The sequence below is a fragment of the Cebidichthys violaceus genome, unplaced genomic scaffold, assembly GCF_023349555.1.
Source record: "Cebidichthys violaceus isolate CVI_PGR_0920_01 unplaced genomic scaffold, fCebVio1.0.p SCAF_206, whole genome shotgun sequence".
Lineage (NCBI taxonomy): Eukaryota > Metazoa > Chordata > Actinopteri > Perciformes > Stichaeidae > Cebidichthys > Cebidichthys violaceus.
This window is the reverse complement of record NW_027176380.1, coordinates 94463-110000: the sequence shown is the minus strand read 5'-3', so window position 1 is coordinate 110000 and position 15538 is coordinate 94463. Positions and strand designations below refer to the sequence as shown.

Here is a 15538-nt window from a genome sequence, read left to right as displayed (position 1 = left end):
GAGAACATTCCTGCCTACCGCTATAAGACTGTATAATAAATCACCTCGGGCCAAATCAAATCGTTAAATCTTTGCACTACTGTTTATTTAGTTGATTTAATATTATTCTGTTATTCTATTCACTGTGTATATAGTGTGCATTTTTTATATAACATCTTTACTCTATTATAATTGTATATATTGTGTATTGTGACATGTGTATTTTTCTTGTATTTTTCTTTTTCTTTTTTCTTTATATATAATATTAAGATTTTTATACCTGTAACCTATTGCTGCTCTGGAACCTATTGCTGCTTGTAACAAAATAATTTCCCCTCACAGGATCAATAAAGTTTCTATCTATCTATCTATCTATCTATCTATCTATCTATCTATCTATCTATCTATCTATCTATCTATCTATCTATCTATCTATCTATCTATCTATCTATCTATCTATCTATCTATCTATCTATCTATCTATCTATCTATCTATCTATCTACCGGCCCACTCCACAAAGTCATCCACTACTGCCCTGTACTCCTCCTCTCGTCCATCCCTTATACACCCGACCACTGCAGTCATCAGAGAACTTCTGCAGATGGCATGACCCCGTGTTGTATTGGAAGTCAATGGTGTATAAGGTGAACAGGAAGGGAGACAGAACAGTTCCCTGTGGGGCTCCAGTATCACTGGCCACCGTGTCAGACGGCACACTGCCCAGTCGGACAAACTGTGGTCTGCCTGTGAGGTAGTCAGTGATCCAGGAGACGGTGGACGCGTTAACCCCCACCACCCGCAGCTTCTCACTCAGTAGCACTGGTTGGATGGTGTTGAATGCACAGGAGTCAAAGAAAGTGATTCTCACAGAGGCACAGGTTCCATCCAGGTGTGACTGAGCTCGTTGCAGCAGGTAGATGATGGCGTCGTCCACTCCCACATGAGGCTGGTATGCAAATTGCAGAGGGTCCAGTGATGATTTCACCTGCAGTCGGAGGTGGGCCAAGACCAGCCTCTCCAGCACCTTCATCACATGAGATGTGAGGGCAACTGGTCGGTAGTCATTGAGGCCAGATGGTGTCGGCTTTTTTGGTACAGGAACCAGGCACGACGTCTTCCACAGCACTGGGACTTCCTCCTGCTTCAGGCTCAGGTTGTATAGGTGTTGCAGGACATCAGACAGCTGGATGGCGCAGGTCTTCAGGACCCTGGGGCTGATGCCATCAGGTCCCGCAGCCTTTCCTTGGTGTAGTCTCTCCAGCTGTCTTCTAACCTGGCCAGTCGTCACAGAGAGGTCATGTGGTCTATGTGGTGTTATGCCAAAAGAACAAAAAGCAGATAGTCGGACAACTGTCCAGCTTTCTCTGTATTGACTTCTTGTTGTTGGGGAATGAACACAGAAATGTACTTTTACTTTCCTTACTTTGAAATTTGCTGTTGAACTGCTGTTAAGACTAATCATTTCCTGTAGCCCACAACAGAATTGAATTTGGCACAACTGAGTCAGTCTACTGCATCTCAGTGAGAAACCCCGTCTCACTTTGACATTAAAACTTACAAGAAGACACTTTTTTTTAATACAAGAGGAAAAAAAGAAACATGGTGGAGTAAGAGTGGTTAGTAATGGCTTCATAATTGTATCATGGAGTCTTTTTGTGTGTTTATCATCTATCAGAGTACAGCCTGTGAAAGCTAGACTGATGGGCCGGACAGTATAAGCCATATTACAAAGCCACGACACAACTCAAAAAAACATGATTAGTTAAGCAAGCAACAATAGGTATTGCTGTCTGGGGAAGTCATTGTAATGCCCAGTTCTGGAGAAAATTATGTTTTAATGAAAGTAGAATTGAGCAAATAAAGAGGTTTTTTTAAGTTCCTGAAGGCTGATGTTTCTTGAACATCTCCTTGCAACACATGAGCAGTTTTCAGAGCCAAGCGCAGCAGTTGCTCTTCAACGAATGCAAGACCCAGTGCATGATGGGAAATGTTTTTCAAGGCAGACATGAAAAAGAACAACGGATAGAATACAATGCAGATACACGCACATTTCCACGTAAATTTATATTTACAAATGCATAAACAAATCCAAACGTGGTCTGTAAATTACAAGTAGCCTACAGATGGGATCTAACAGGATGTGACTGTTTCTTTGACTTCCTGTTTATTCTTTCAAGGCTCCTCGAAACTGACCGGCTTGACCAGAGCTTTTTTTCCAACGCCTCCTGCTCTCGTCCACCATTCGGGCGCAGTGTATCTCAAACTAACCGATTGTCATTTATTAACACGTCTGTGTGTTGGTCTGTTTGTTCTCCTGTAGGTTCCTGATGGAGCTACAATCAAAGTGCTTTCGAGGAAAAGTCATCCTCCTCTGAGCCCGCAGGGAAGTCTGAAGGGTAAGAGCTGAGAAGAAAAACATTGTTTAATTCACGTAATATCATTATCACTCTTCTAGAGATCAAGATGGAGCCAGAAAGAGAATTATTTTGGTTTAGCAAGAATGGGGGGAAAAAGAGACGGAGCCAGCTGGCAAGTTAAAATGAGATACTATTGATAGGAAATCAACAGAGCTTTCTGGTACATTTTGTACCACCCATGAAACCTGTTCACATGTTGAGCATGAAAGTCCATTCTTCACCTTCATCAGTACGTGTGGCCAAACAATTTCAAGGTCCTCTCTCTGTCTTTGTTTAAGCTTTCCACCACTTCCTAAATCATGATTAGCAAATGGAAATGGTTGATTTGTCATCCATGTGTCCTAAAACTGGAACGCAGGTCACGTGATATGAATTGGCACCAGAGTCGGAGAACCCTGAGACCCGGTATAAAGCTCAGTCACAGACGTCCCGTACGAGGACCTTAACATGTTGATTGGGTGGACTTTATTGGTACAAACAGCTCTGCTTCATATTTAGCCACACACTAACAATATGACTTGTGTGCACTACCTGCACTGTGGCCACTGCTTTTGTTTTGATGGGGCACAATCAACCTACAGCTTGTTCTTAATTGTTTTTAAATCTCCTTTTCTTTTAATGGTTTTATGTGAAGCACTTTGAATTGCCTTGTTGAAATGTGCTATACAAATAAACTTGCCTTGCCTTACAGTTGGCAGTACATGTGTGAAACTAACAAATAGCAAATGTCACAAAATTATTTGACCATCCATGGAAAAAAGTTGCATATTTCACCTTTTTAATAAATCCATAACCAAATGCTGGATGGCAGACAAGTTGGCTTATTGTTTCTGGTAATGATCACTGTTCATTTTTGTTCATTTCCTTTTAGACAATGAGAACTTCTCCGGAAAATACTTCCACTTGGTAAGAGGCAGATGTTGTTTTATGTCTGCATATCACTACACATATATACATATACAGGAATTGAGGTTGACTAATTTAAATGGTTCTTTAATTGCTCTTTTCTGCAGATTGATCCTGATGTAGACGAGGACCAAAGAAAGAACCCAGAGAGGAAGAAGTTAAAACTGAAGGAAGTGCACCTCACCAAGCTGTTCTCCACCAAGGCAAGATGAACCGACAACGTTTCACTCAAACACGCACCAACACTAAAATACAGATACCAGTGTTTTTACCGCCTGCAGCACTTTTAATGTTGCAGTGGAAGCATGTCATTTTTGTTATCCTTGAGTCTACACAGGTTACGCGTAGGCACTCTGATTGCAAGTGTGCATTTTGGAATTTTCTGGACTATAAGGGAAAGCAGGAAATGACATTACCTTGTTCTCCCTCTCTAAGGTGGCGGTGCATTCATTTGTGGAGAACCTGTTCAGATCTATCTGGGGGACGCCGCACAGCAGAGCCCCGCAAGCTATCAAATACTTCTTTGACTTCCTGGACACTCAGGCGGACAACTTGAAGATCACCGACCCGGATGTCCTACACATCTGGAAGACCAACAGGTATTGTTGGATCATCCAAAGCACTGTGGACAGTTTGAGAATCTTTAGTACAGAAGTTTGCCCTTAAAACAACACCTTTTTTTTCCTGACATGCCTACAGTTTACCTCTGCGCTTCTGGGTCAATATCCTGAAAAACCCCCAGTTTGTTTTTGACATGGAGAAGACTCCCCAACTCGATAGCTGCCTAACTGTCATCGCTCAGGCCTTCATGGACTCCTTCTCCCTCAGCGAGACCCAGCTGGGAAAGGTAACGCAGAAGACAAAAGTCTTAGAATTTACTATTACAGGAAACCCACGTGACCTCTGTGTTCAGCCGTGAGGTGGAATCAAAAACAGATCAACTCTAATATGAAGCTAGGTATATGCAGGAAAGGTTAATTATACTGCGCTATGACTTTTTTCAACATACTATTTTATGATTTTTATGATGATTTTATTTTTGTCTCGCTTCACATTGCCGCTTTTATTAATCACCACGGTCTCTGAACATAGGAGACATAGTGGTTTTGAACTGCCCGTGGGAAGAATTAACATTTAAGAGTCTGTCCGTTCATTTAAAGGCTGTGGTCTTGCTGTCCACATTCCTCTTTTTGTGGAATAACTTCTCTGACTCGCATAACGCTAATTCTCTGACTACTCGGTCTCTCCCGTGTGTGAGAATCTCACTTGAGTCGGGAAGTTTATCAGAATACACATATTTGATTGGCTGAGTAGCATCACGTGATACAACGCATGTAATTGGTCGGTGTGTTTCCTGGACCGCTGAATGAGTAAATGCTAGAAAAGCTGCGCCGGTTAAAATAAAATAATTCTCAACTATCGGTTTTAGGTCCAGGGTCCGGATACGACGTTGTCTGGGTCTGCCTATTAGTGACCCCTGTGCTATACTATGACTTTTCTGGGGGGGTTTTCTATCATACTTTTTTTGACATACTATACTATGACATTTATTGAATGATTTGACATTCATCAGCATACTATACTGTGACTTTCTTTTACTTTTTTTGACATACTATACTGCAGACATTTTATACTTTCAATTTTCAAGAAATACTACATTATGACTTTTTTAAGATTAGGATCTTTTTTTGACAATATGATATGAAATCACACAGGACTAAGAATACAATACTTTATTGATAACAAATCATCATTCTTCCACCAAGCAATGCTGTTATCCAGTGACATGGAGAAAAGTGGTTGCCAAAAAACAGAGTTGCAGCAAGCAATACAGAGGCACAGTTGAAAGGATACTGACAGATTGTGGTGAATATAATTTTTTTTTTTTATCTGGATAGTTCAGTTGATTGTGCAATTGGTGAAGTAGTTTTCAATATGTTGACAAAAGTAATATGTCGATAAATGTCATAGTGTAGCACAAAGAATAAAGTAAGTCATAGTATAGTATGTCGGGAAAAGTAAAAAACAAAGTCATGAAATACATCATTGCACCGACACAAAGAGGTTACACAAGCTATCTGATAACGGACGCAGACTGACATATAAAACTCAGGATAGACAAAGTGTGGCAGCAGATCAGTGAGGTGGAGACTGAATGTTGCTGGTGTGTGTACTTTCATCATCGTACATGTTGTCTCAGACAGATCGTCCTCCTTGCTCTAACGTTAAGGCTGTGACAAGCTCATCCGAACGAAGTATGAAGCAAGTTTCCTCTGTTTGCTTTTTTGCCCCAAGAGCACCAATGTCAAACAAATAGATATTAGCCCGTATGGATAATAAAAACAAAAGGGGAATGCAATGCTTATCTGGGATGCGTCCGCTGGGATGAAGCGTTTAAGAGTATTAACTGTTGCTAATTTATTTATCAATTTTAATATGGAGTTTGAGTCGCACTATATCTTGAATATTGTGTTTCAGTATACACCAACCAACAAGCTACTCTACGCCAAAGACATCCCAAAGTTCAAACAGGAAGTAAAGGCCTACTACAAGCACATCAAAGACCAGTCAAAAATCACAGAGTCAGAATTCAAGGAATTCCTGCAGGAAGAGTCAAAGGTAATGTCTATTTCTGTAGAAAGTCTTTAAATAATAATTGGCACAGTGAAGACCAGCAGTTATTGGATGACTTTTCGTTTCAGAAACACATAAACGAGTTCAACGAAGCTGCAGCCCTCAGAGAGCTCTACAAATTCATACAGCGATACTTCACCGAGGTCAGTTCTCTTCTGGTTTTGTTCTAACTGTATTCTAGTTGCATATCAAGCAGAATGCTGTAGTGGGTGACAAACTACCTGTCTGAGTTTTAACAGTGTGATACAATTTAATCATAAAAGGTTAGGCTCAAAGGTTCACAGTAATCATTAGGTGACAGCAAATCTAACCCAGGACACTTCTAGCCATATAGTATGAACTCAACCTGATACAGAGAGCAAGTTGAGCAATGCTAAAATGAATTTAAGATGGCATTTGAATCGGTGTGATCAAATGCATCTCAATAAGTGGTGTCAATAGTAGATGAGGTTGTAAGATCTACTCATATTGGATCAGTTGTGGTGCTCATGAAGGAGTTTGCACAACTGATCCACATTTCATCTGTGAGGCTGGCATCAAGAGTTGTGAAACAGTCACAAGACACAGGAAATGAGATCTTTTGATTTACCTCTGCTTTGCTCAGCAGTCGTTTCCTGTTCAGGGTGGTACTTTTTCAAAATGTAACACTGCATGTTTTTGGACAGAACACCCGAGCTTCATGAATAGATATGAAAATAATTGAAAGGTGTCTGGAATATATCTTACCAACATAATTTGGACGAGATTGTAGAGATGGATTTGTAAAAACGCCTTACAATTGCTCTTTTGTAATTTTCTAAAGATCAAAGACAAGCTGGACCAAATCGGAGCCCCTACTGAGCTGATGGAGCAACTACATCATGTTAAGAACTTGTTTGATGGACTAAAAAGCTGCTCCTGGAACTGAGCCGCCATCCTTTTACTGGGAACACTTTTTTTTCCACAGTGTAAATCTCCTGCTACAAAGATGAGGTACTGCCAAACATGACGGTTATTACATGAACAAGTGAGGAGTTTTGTGTCTTGCATTAAAATGCTTTCTCTTTTTGGCATTAAAACCACTTTTGAAGATACTGATGAGGCACACATCACTTATCAGATCTGTAAAGAAGGAATCTTTTACTGAAAGCACTTTTGTAACTGTTTAGGAGACAGCTGTTGACCGGTGATGTGTCTGATACATGTTCAGTTTTATGCTACTGATTTGTTTGTTTGAATCCAGATGTCAGGAAAAAAAAGTGACGATTGTTGCAATACAGTTTTAAGTTGAAACATTTTTAATTGCATCAACAGACTGTATGTACAATTCACAGCTTGTAGTGCCTTTTCTCAACTCCTCTGTATAAAAACCTTTTCAGAGCAAACAATACATCTCAATGTAAAAAATGAACCCTGAGGATGTTGTGATCAGTTTTTTTTTTTTAAGTGCAACATTAGACATTTGTTATTAAAGTCCATTCTAGTGCTTCATGTCAATGGAAAGAAGTGTAAAGGTCAGAGGTCAGGCTGGGAGGTAATGACCCGGTCCCTCTGCACCAGAGATCCCAGTTCCTCCAGCTGCTGCTGCTGGGCGCTTTCCAGGTCCTCCAGCCTGCGACGGAGCAGGGTCAGCTCCCTCTGATGCTGCTCCTCCTGGAGGGAGGGAGAAGGGTTCAACAAGCAAATGTAACAACAGCAATATTAGCTTCATTTATGCAGACCTTGTCATGCCATAGTGCTTCGTTTCACACGTCCTTCTGTAACGTGTTACTGTGGTGGAGCTGCTCTGCTTCTACAGTTTGTAGGTTTTATGATGACAACCTGAGTGTTGTGCTGAATTTCATCAATTAACCTCTAAACTGTGGGTTTGATGTTCTGCATTACATATAAAATACTGCTGCTTCTCTTGTCTCCATTTAACTATTTACACAGCATTGTCACCCATCTACAGACTGATGAAAAAGAGTTATGCTTACTGGTATGTTGGCTAACGGCCCCTCAGACTTGAGGAGAACAAAGGGGGAGGGGGTCAAGAGGGTGGGGCCAGCGCTGTAGGCACCCTGGCCGCCCAGTAGGAGGCGCCGAAACTCGTTATGTCGTCGCTGCAGCTCCTTCAATCGTCTGTTAAGTTGCGCTTGCTCCTCTGAGAACGATGAACGTCTAGATAGAGAGGGGGAGATAAGGATAAGACCACTACACCCAAGGTTAGCCGGTAATTTGAGTTTCCTAATGTTACTTTATTTGTAGGCTTTAACACATCTTCAGTTTCTGAAAGGTTTAAAGTTTACTTCTTTGCTGCAGCAGCTTCCAGCTCCAACTCTTCTATTTTGGCCTCCCGCAACTGAATCTTATCCTGCATTCTCTTCTCTTTGTTCTCTGTCAGCGTTTTCCTCTGTGCAAAACACACACACACACACACACACACACACACACACACACACACACACACACACACACACACACACACACACACACACACACACACACACACACACACACACACACACACACACACACACAATGTATGCTCCAAGTAGCATGAAGAAACCCTTTTGGAAAGTATTTGATGCATTCTCAAATTAAAGACGGTATGAGGAGCAGCAGTACCTTCTTCTGGGCCATGGCTGCCCTATGCAGTTTCTCTTTGGCCTGAGAGTATTTCTGCTGCAGCTCAGCGTCTCGCTCCTGCAGCTTGTGTTTCTCCTCCAACCACTCAACCCGATGGTCCTCCACCAGCCTGGAGGTTTAATTGAAGCGATATTTCAAAAGACGCGTGACTTCATGTCTGTAATTATCTGAGCAGTACAGTACCTCTCTGCCTCGTGTTGGCTCCTCTCAGCCTGGGTTCGGGCCGTCCTGAGATCCTCCCTGATTCTGTCCAGAGTTTCTTTCAGTCGCTGGTTTGTCTCCATCAAGTCACTTTCGGAGTGAGACAGCGTCCCCAGCTGGACACCCAGTTCCTGGTTCAGCTGTTGGGTCAAACAAAACTTATTTCAGCCAACTTCCCCTGGCTTTGCTGGCTGCAGGACAGATTACACTTGGACTAACCTGCTGTAGGTCAGCGATCTCTGCTTTCTGTCTCTCAAGCGCCTCAAGATGTGAGCTTTGCTGCTGTAGTTTGCTTCTGTAAAACGCAAAACAGTTTCATTAATGCCATTTCTCTTTGTAGGATCATAAACCCAACTTCAACATTACATCCTGATGCTCACTAAATAAAAATAGAACGGTCTTCACATGCTGGGCAAGTCTAACCTTGACACCACTTAATTTGTGCAATAGACTGCAAAACATTGGTATAGCTACAGAAACTGGCTTTTCCACTCACAGCCAACCACATACAGTGATTGCTGATATGTGCAGTAGTCTTACGCTTCTAAATTTATTTCAGAAATTAAACTGTGGCCTCTACATGTACAGTTATTTGTTGTGTCAACATTCAGTATGAAGCTGACCTCAGGTTCTGCAGTTCCCTGCGAGCTGACTCCTCTCCTTGTTGGGTGACGCGAACACGTTCCTCCCATTCCTCCTTCAGGCTGTGATCTGCAGCGTCCTGCAGAGCCCTCTGCTGTTCCAGAGCAGCGAGACGGTTCTCCACCTCCAACCTAGCAACAGAAAATAAGACGGAAGGATGCACAGTGGAAGAAAATAAATAAATCTTTTGGATTTTGTAAAACAAGGCATTTAAAATTCAACACCGGGCATCTTTCCAAAGCAAGACTCATATCCGTAACTGAAATAAAACAAAAGGTGATTCTCACTTTTCCTCGTGAAGGGTTGCAGTTTTGCGGAACTCCTCCTCGCGGGCAGACTGCACCTTCCTGACCAACTCTCTCTCTTTTTCCACAAGACCCTCCTTGTGTCGCTCCACCACAGCCTTCAGCACCTCCACGTCTGTCTGCAGACCTGAGTCACCATGAGAACCGGAGGGTAATGGAAACAGGGTGGTGTATTCTGTCAGAGACTATTGCTACATATAATCTGAAAAGGTGCTTAGAGATAGTGTTAGGAAGTTAAACTGGTCATATTTCTCTCTCCAATATCTATTTCACATTGCTATGAAAATGTCTCCTTTAACCTACTGTATTTATTTAAGGTTCTCGCCAAAAATTTTAACAGCGTTGTAATTTACCTTTGCTCAATACTCATTTTTACTGAGCAGAGTTTCAACGCAACCAGCATTAATGTTTAGCTCTGTGCCATCTGTAGATGGTCCCTGTGATTACTCTGAGCAGCATGATGGAATAGTCTGATAAAGTTAGTTCTTCCAAATGTTTTTAGGGTTGTTCCTCTACAACTTATTTTGGACTTGCAGGTGTTACAAATTGTGAATTCATAGCAGTGAACCATCTATACCTTCTACCCTAGATCAGTTGATTGTTTTTAGGAACCCGGTCCACCTCTCACTGTAGAGTGTGTGTGTGTGTGTGTGTGTGAGAGATCCATACCGTCAATCTGGCCATGCAGTGCATCTCTCTCTCTCTCCAACTCCCCTTTAGAGCGGGCACACTCCAGTTTGACGCTGGCCACCTCCAGTTTATGTGAATGCTTCAGGCTGTCAATCTGAGAACCACAAAAAGACAGATTGGACAACTTGAAACCACCAGTAGATAGAGAATAATTTGAGTATCCTAGGTTCAACTAGGTCTGACAGGACTTTAGGCACAAGTCGTGACCACACATTTGAATTCATTAGGGGTGCAACGGATCACAAAACTCAAGACTGTATCATCGGATCAGCAAAAAAAAAGGAAGCAAATTAAACTTTCAGGGATGCCGGCAACATGGATTGCCTTTCGTCAATGAGCCATATTGGCCTATACAGATTGTTAGTATATAAGGCTAAAAACTACTTCTTTCCCACCATCATTTCACCGGCCAAAAGTCAGTGTTAACTGGCTAAAAGTCTAAATGTTATTATTTTACTTTGTTATAGTCATCTATAGTGGTTTGCATAAAAACACAATTCAAAGGATTAGGAAATAAAAAAATATCAGCTACTGTCTGTTACACCACTAGAATTCATGTTGTTACTGGTTCAATGTAGGAATTGGCGCCATCTGGTAGTGAGGTTGCACATTGCAACCAACTGAAATTACTACTGTGTGCAGAACTATGGTGGCCGACCCAAAATCATGAAACACTAATGGCCCCATCTAGAGCCTGTGCTTGGTTTGTCCATTCTGGGCTACTGTAGAAACACCGGCTCTTTTACACCTTAAACAAATCCTGGATGGACAAAAAGCCCAGACAGTGCTGTGTATTGATACAAAAACAAACAACTGCGTACCTGACAGGTGAGAGCGTTGACCTCTCGCTCGGCTTTGTTCAGTCGTCCGGTGAGCTGGCTGTTCTGCTCGTGTGTCAGAAGAAGCTCGCTCTCCATTCGCTCCAGCTGTAAACGCAACGACTGACACTCCGCCTGTCACAACAACAACCAGTCACTTTCATAGCAAAATCATCAAGCTATCAAGATGAAATGAGCTCATGCTTAAACAGTGCATCAGGTGAGCTATTGCCGTCTCACCTCCAGCGACTTCACTGCAGCCTGAGATTCTGTTAGCTGTCTGATCTGGATGCGTTGGACGCTCTCGGCCTGCTGGCCCGAGTTGTCTTTCTGGGTGCGAAGCTCGGCCAGCTCTGCCTCCAGACCCTTCAGCCTCAGGTGGAGCTGGGCCTTCTCCCTCAGCAGAGCCTCCACGCGTTTCCCATCACGCAGTGTGTCTGAACCCTGGTACTGAGCCACCAGGTCCTCTCGGTCCTTCTCCAGACGAGAGATCTGACAACAGCGGGGGGTCATTTTAATTTGTATCTAGCAATCAGCGCACCACAACAACTAGAATCCAAATGCTGAGCAACCGAACAACAAACGTACCTCTGCTTCATAGCGGATCCTCCTCTCCTCCAGCATGTGAGCATGTTCTTCTCTCTGGTGGTCAAACTGTGACTTGAGAAAGGTGAACTCATACCGCAGCTTGTTGTACTCCGACCTGTACTTCTCAGTCTCCTGAAACAAAGAAACATGAAAACACAAATTACCCCCAAATCAGTGAGAGAAGAACAGGAGCAATCAAGCAGACTAAATGGAAATTACTTTTCAAATGATTGTCAAAAGGCTCTCAATTTAAAACTAGGATTGGTAATGTTTTTTAAAAGTATTTTGTTATATTTGTTGACAAGATCTTTACATGACGACAGCAATCAAACGCTGACAAAGACCCCTTGCTATGAACTTAAAAGCCACAGCTGACATTGCTGACACCGATTTCCAGCAGGTATTAAAAGATAATACCAACATTTTACATTCCTGTCTATTATACTGACTCCCATAGGCAGTCATTTAAGCTTCCCCTGGGAATTAATCCTTAAAAAATAAATTAGCATATCCATTTCTGACATCCATAATGACAAGGGGAATTGTACACTAAACATACAATATAAGTAGATGGATAGCAACTCTATCAATGACACCAGTGCTGAGCAACACAAACAGACTGACCTCCTCCAGTTTATTGAACCTCTCTCTGACTGGAGCCTCCATCTCCTGCTGCACCTGAGCTCTGAGCAACTCCAGCCGCTGAGGGGTCATCACCTGGTCCGTACACACACACACACACACACACACACACACACACACACACACGTCAAGAAAGTCAGTAGAAGTCAAGTTGCAGAGATGTTTTGATCTGTGAACGTAACCCTTCATAACAAAGGAGGTTTGGTCACTGTCAAAGAGCAGAGGATTGTTTCGTGGCTACGTCTTTCTGCTTCTCGGGTTTGGTTTACCTGCAGTCGCAGCTCTTCCAGCTCCCTTGTTTTGTCCAGCAGTTCTCCTCGGAGCTCCGCCAACAGCAGCTGCAGTTTCTCCTGCTGTGCCTGTCTGTCGCTCAGCAGACGCTTCAGTTCACCCTGCGCCTGGGTGAACTCATCCTGCAAGCTGCAAGAAAGACACCAGGTAGACATGGGAGGCTATGAAAATGTCATGTCACGATTATTATGGCCACATTTTTATTTATTTTTTTTACAAATTACCAAATTATTCCAATAATCATATAAATGCGCATAACACTCTTAAAATGTCACTAAAGCATAGTGGAATTACTTCACCTTACATACGGTTAAGAAATAAATATTGTTTTGCCTCACAGATGGGATACTTCTTTTTACAATAAAAAAAAAAATCATATTTTTGGGTGAAAAACAATCAAAATATCCTAAATGAGGTCATCAATCATTATGTTGAGGATATGTGGTTACGGTCTTTTAAATGTTTTCTCTACTCCTGCAACCATAAATGCTATATCATATATCAATATAAAACAAGTTTATCTTTAATCAAATTTACCTGGCATGTTCAGCCTTTAGTGTCTGGTAGTTGGTCCTGTGGTTTTCACACTTCATCCTCTCATCGATTAGCATCTTCTGCAGCTCCATCTCTGCTCCCCCCAACCCAGCAGACAAGCCCAGCATGGCTGCCGACTTCCCCATCCCAGGCTCCAGGTTTGGGAGGATAGGAGCCAATTGGCCGAGGGCGGAGGAGGCCATCGCACCTCTGCAGCAAAGAGACAGGCGGAGATAAAGAAAAGCTGAGAGAACGAAGCAAAGGAATTGCTGTGTGTATCCAACAACAACAAAAAAGGAATAGTATGCTCTCTTTTCTTAACAGTGACAACAACCGACTGCACTCTCTCCAAGTGTGGCGAGGTGCTCTTAGTGGGCAAAAATTATTCCTGGCTTTGTTGTCAGTTAGTTACCATGGTGGCTTTGAGAGGAGTCCCCCTGCTACTTGTTCAATCACAACCTCTTAGCAGTCAAGACAAGGCTCTGAATCAATCTCAAGTGATTAGTTAGCTCCATTCCCTGGCTTGTAGGTCTGCTGTGGATACGCAAGTCTGTAATTGTAACTAATAAACACTTTAACGACTCAACATCAAGCATCCAATCCATCGCTGGAAGCAAATGTTAGACCAATGTCATTCCGTGAGAATAAACTAACATAGTAATAATAATAATGATAATAATGTGTAGTTTCATAAGCAGACAAAAGATAAAACAGTAAATCTAACTAGGTAGTTACGTTAACCTAAGCGCCACCAAACAAAATCGGACAAACGTCATTCAACATTAACTTACTGTGCACTTTTTGTTTGTTTGTATCTCTTGCAGCGCTAACTTAACCCTAAATTAACTTACACCAGACATACGCATAAAAAGTGGGCTTGATAATTGCAAACTGACGTCTGAAATTGGTCAAGAGCATTGAGTTGTTTTTAAATAACGCGCTCTCAAATAACGATATGCTAACTAGCTAGCTACCATAGTGCATCTGTTATCGGACACTCGCTGCCTTTGACATTTTCCTTGCAGAGGCATGACAATGCACTTTTAAACAAGAAATTGTTAATATGATTCAGACGTTTTTTCTCAATGAAAATGCAAACATAACTACTATAACTACAGCTAAACCGGAAATAGGAACCTAAGCTTGAAAACATGGCTAATGTACAACTGTGTACAATCAGCGCATATTTGGGTTACAAAGAATGAATTACAACACTATAAAGTAGTATCAAACAACACAGTCATTTAATGCATAAACTTTAGCAGTTGATTGCTGAAAGCTACTTACCTTTTGTTGAATTTAGAGCTTTCTTTCCTACTTTCTGTCTATTTGCTTTGCTAGTCGGCGCTAGGTTGCTAATCTTTAGACTACAAACTGGGGGATCATGGGAATGTTTTCCTAAAGTGCATTTCTCTCGGCAAAGGAATACCGTACAAACCTTATCAAGCAGCTATTTCATTGAACGCTTTCATACTGGATTTATATATATTTTGCTGTGTACTTATAGATATAACCGCAAAGTTAATAACTACCCGCTACTTACTATAAAGTCGCGCAATGATGACGTAAATCTGGAGGCCAACTCCGGAAGTTAGCGTCACACTGGTTCACGTGACATTAGGCAAATTATATTTGGGAATATTGCAGTAAAAAAGCTCTGTGGCAAACACACAACACACAACATTTAAATATCTTAAACTTGTGTTAACCACATATATCATTTCAGGCATCTAACCAAACACCTATTTTAAAAAACGAGGGAACCGGAAGTGCAAAATTATTTCTGGGTTTTAGGACTGCTTCTTTCACCACTCCATCGTAACTAATACATCCCCTCTATGGACTGAATATGCTCAGCATATACTAGTCCTTCATATTTATTTAACCAAATTTGAGCAACCAATAGTTACTAATATTAAGTAGCAAAGTCAGCATATCTGTGTATTTTGGATTATTTTGTCCAAGGCACAGATAAGTGAAAAAAGGTTAGGTTATATCCACCCAAAAATCAACACACCTGCTCACTTCATGCATGTGGAAATCAGCCAGGGACTAATCTACATTTAACCGTTACCTCAGTAATTATGAGGTGCCTTATTAAGAAACAGTTGTTGAACTCCATCTTACTAGGTATCAGTTCACAGCTGGACACCCACCCTGAGAGGCCAGCCAATTAAGATGCTCACTCATCGTTACATACAGCAAATACTACAGATAATACAGCTATTCTTGCACTTCTCAACAATAATTACTCTAATATATATTTGGGAATATTGCAGTAAA

At 41.7% G+C, this 15538-nt stretch overlaps 2 protein-coding genes across 2 annotated transcripts in view; one reads left to right on the top strand and one right to left on the bottom strand.

Annotated features, from left to right (window-relative positions):
- The window catches only part of plxnc1 (plexin C1), a gene marked incomplete at its 5' end in the record, with an annotated part of 9495 nt that extends 2168 nt beyond the window's left edge, over positions 1 to 7327 (top strand). Inside the window, 8 exons of the mRNA XM_068716708.1 lie at positions 2301 to 2376; positions 3269 to 3303; positions 3411 to 3506; positions 3739 to 3902; positions 4003 to 4150; positions 5782 to 5922; positions 6006 to 6080; positions 6740 to 7327. Coding sequence (XP_068572809.1) covers positions 2301 to 2376; positions 3269 to 3303; positions 3411 to 3506; positions 3739 to 3902; positions 4003 to 4150; positions 5782 to 5922; positions 6006 to 6080; positions 6740 to 6844 — 840 coding nt within the window. The remainder of the gene's footprint in view (positions 1 to 2300; positions 2377 to 3268; positions 3304 to 3410; positions 3507 to 3738; positions 3903 to 4002; positions 4151 to 5781; positions 5923 to 6005; positions 6081 to 6739) is intronic.
- Positions 7194 to 14756, bottom strand: cep83 (centrosomal protein 83). Its single transcript, XM_068716707.1, has 16 exons — positions 14543 to 14756; positions 13259 to 13465; positions 12700 to 12850; positions 12413 to 12505; positions 11789 to 11920; positions 11441 to 11692; positions 11204 to 11335; positions 10362 to 10476; positions 9675 to 9819; positions 9369 to 9518; positions 8965 to 9040; positions 8728 to 8885; positions 8524 to 8653; positions 8205 to 8308; positions 7893 to 8076; positions 7194 to 7569 (listed from the first exon to the last, which is right to left on the bottom strand). Exons 2-16 carry the CDS (start codon positions 13456 to 13458, stop codon positions 7432 to 7434), a joined length of 2160 nt encoding a protein of 719 aa, XP_068572808.1. The 5' UTR covers positions 13459 to 13465; positions 14543 to 14756; the 3' UTR covers positions 7194 to 7431.
- Between the last annotated feature and the right edge of the window lie 782 nt (positions 14757 to 15538).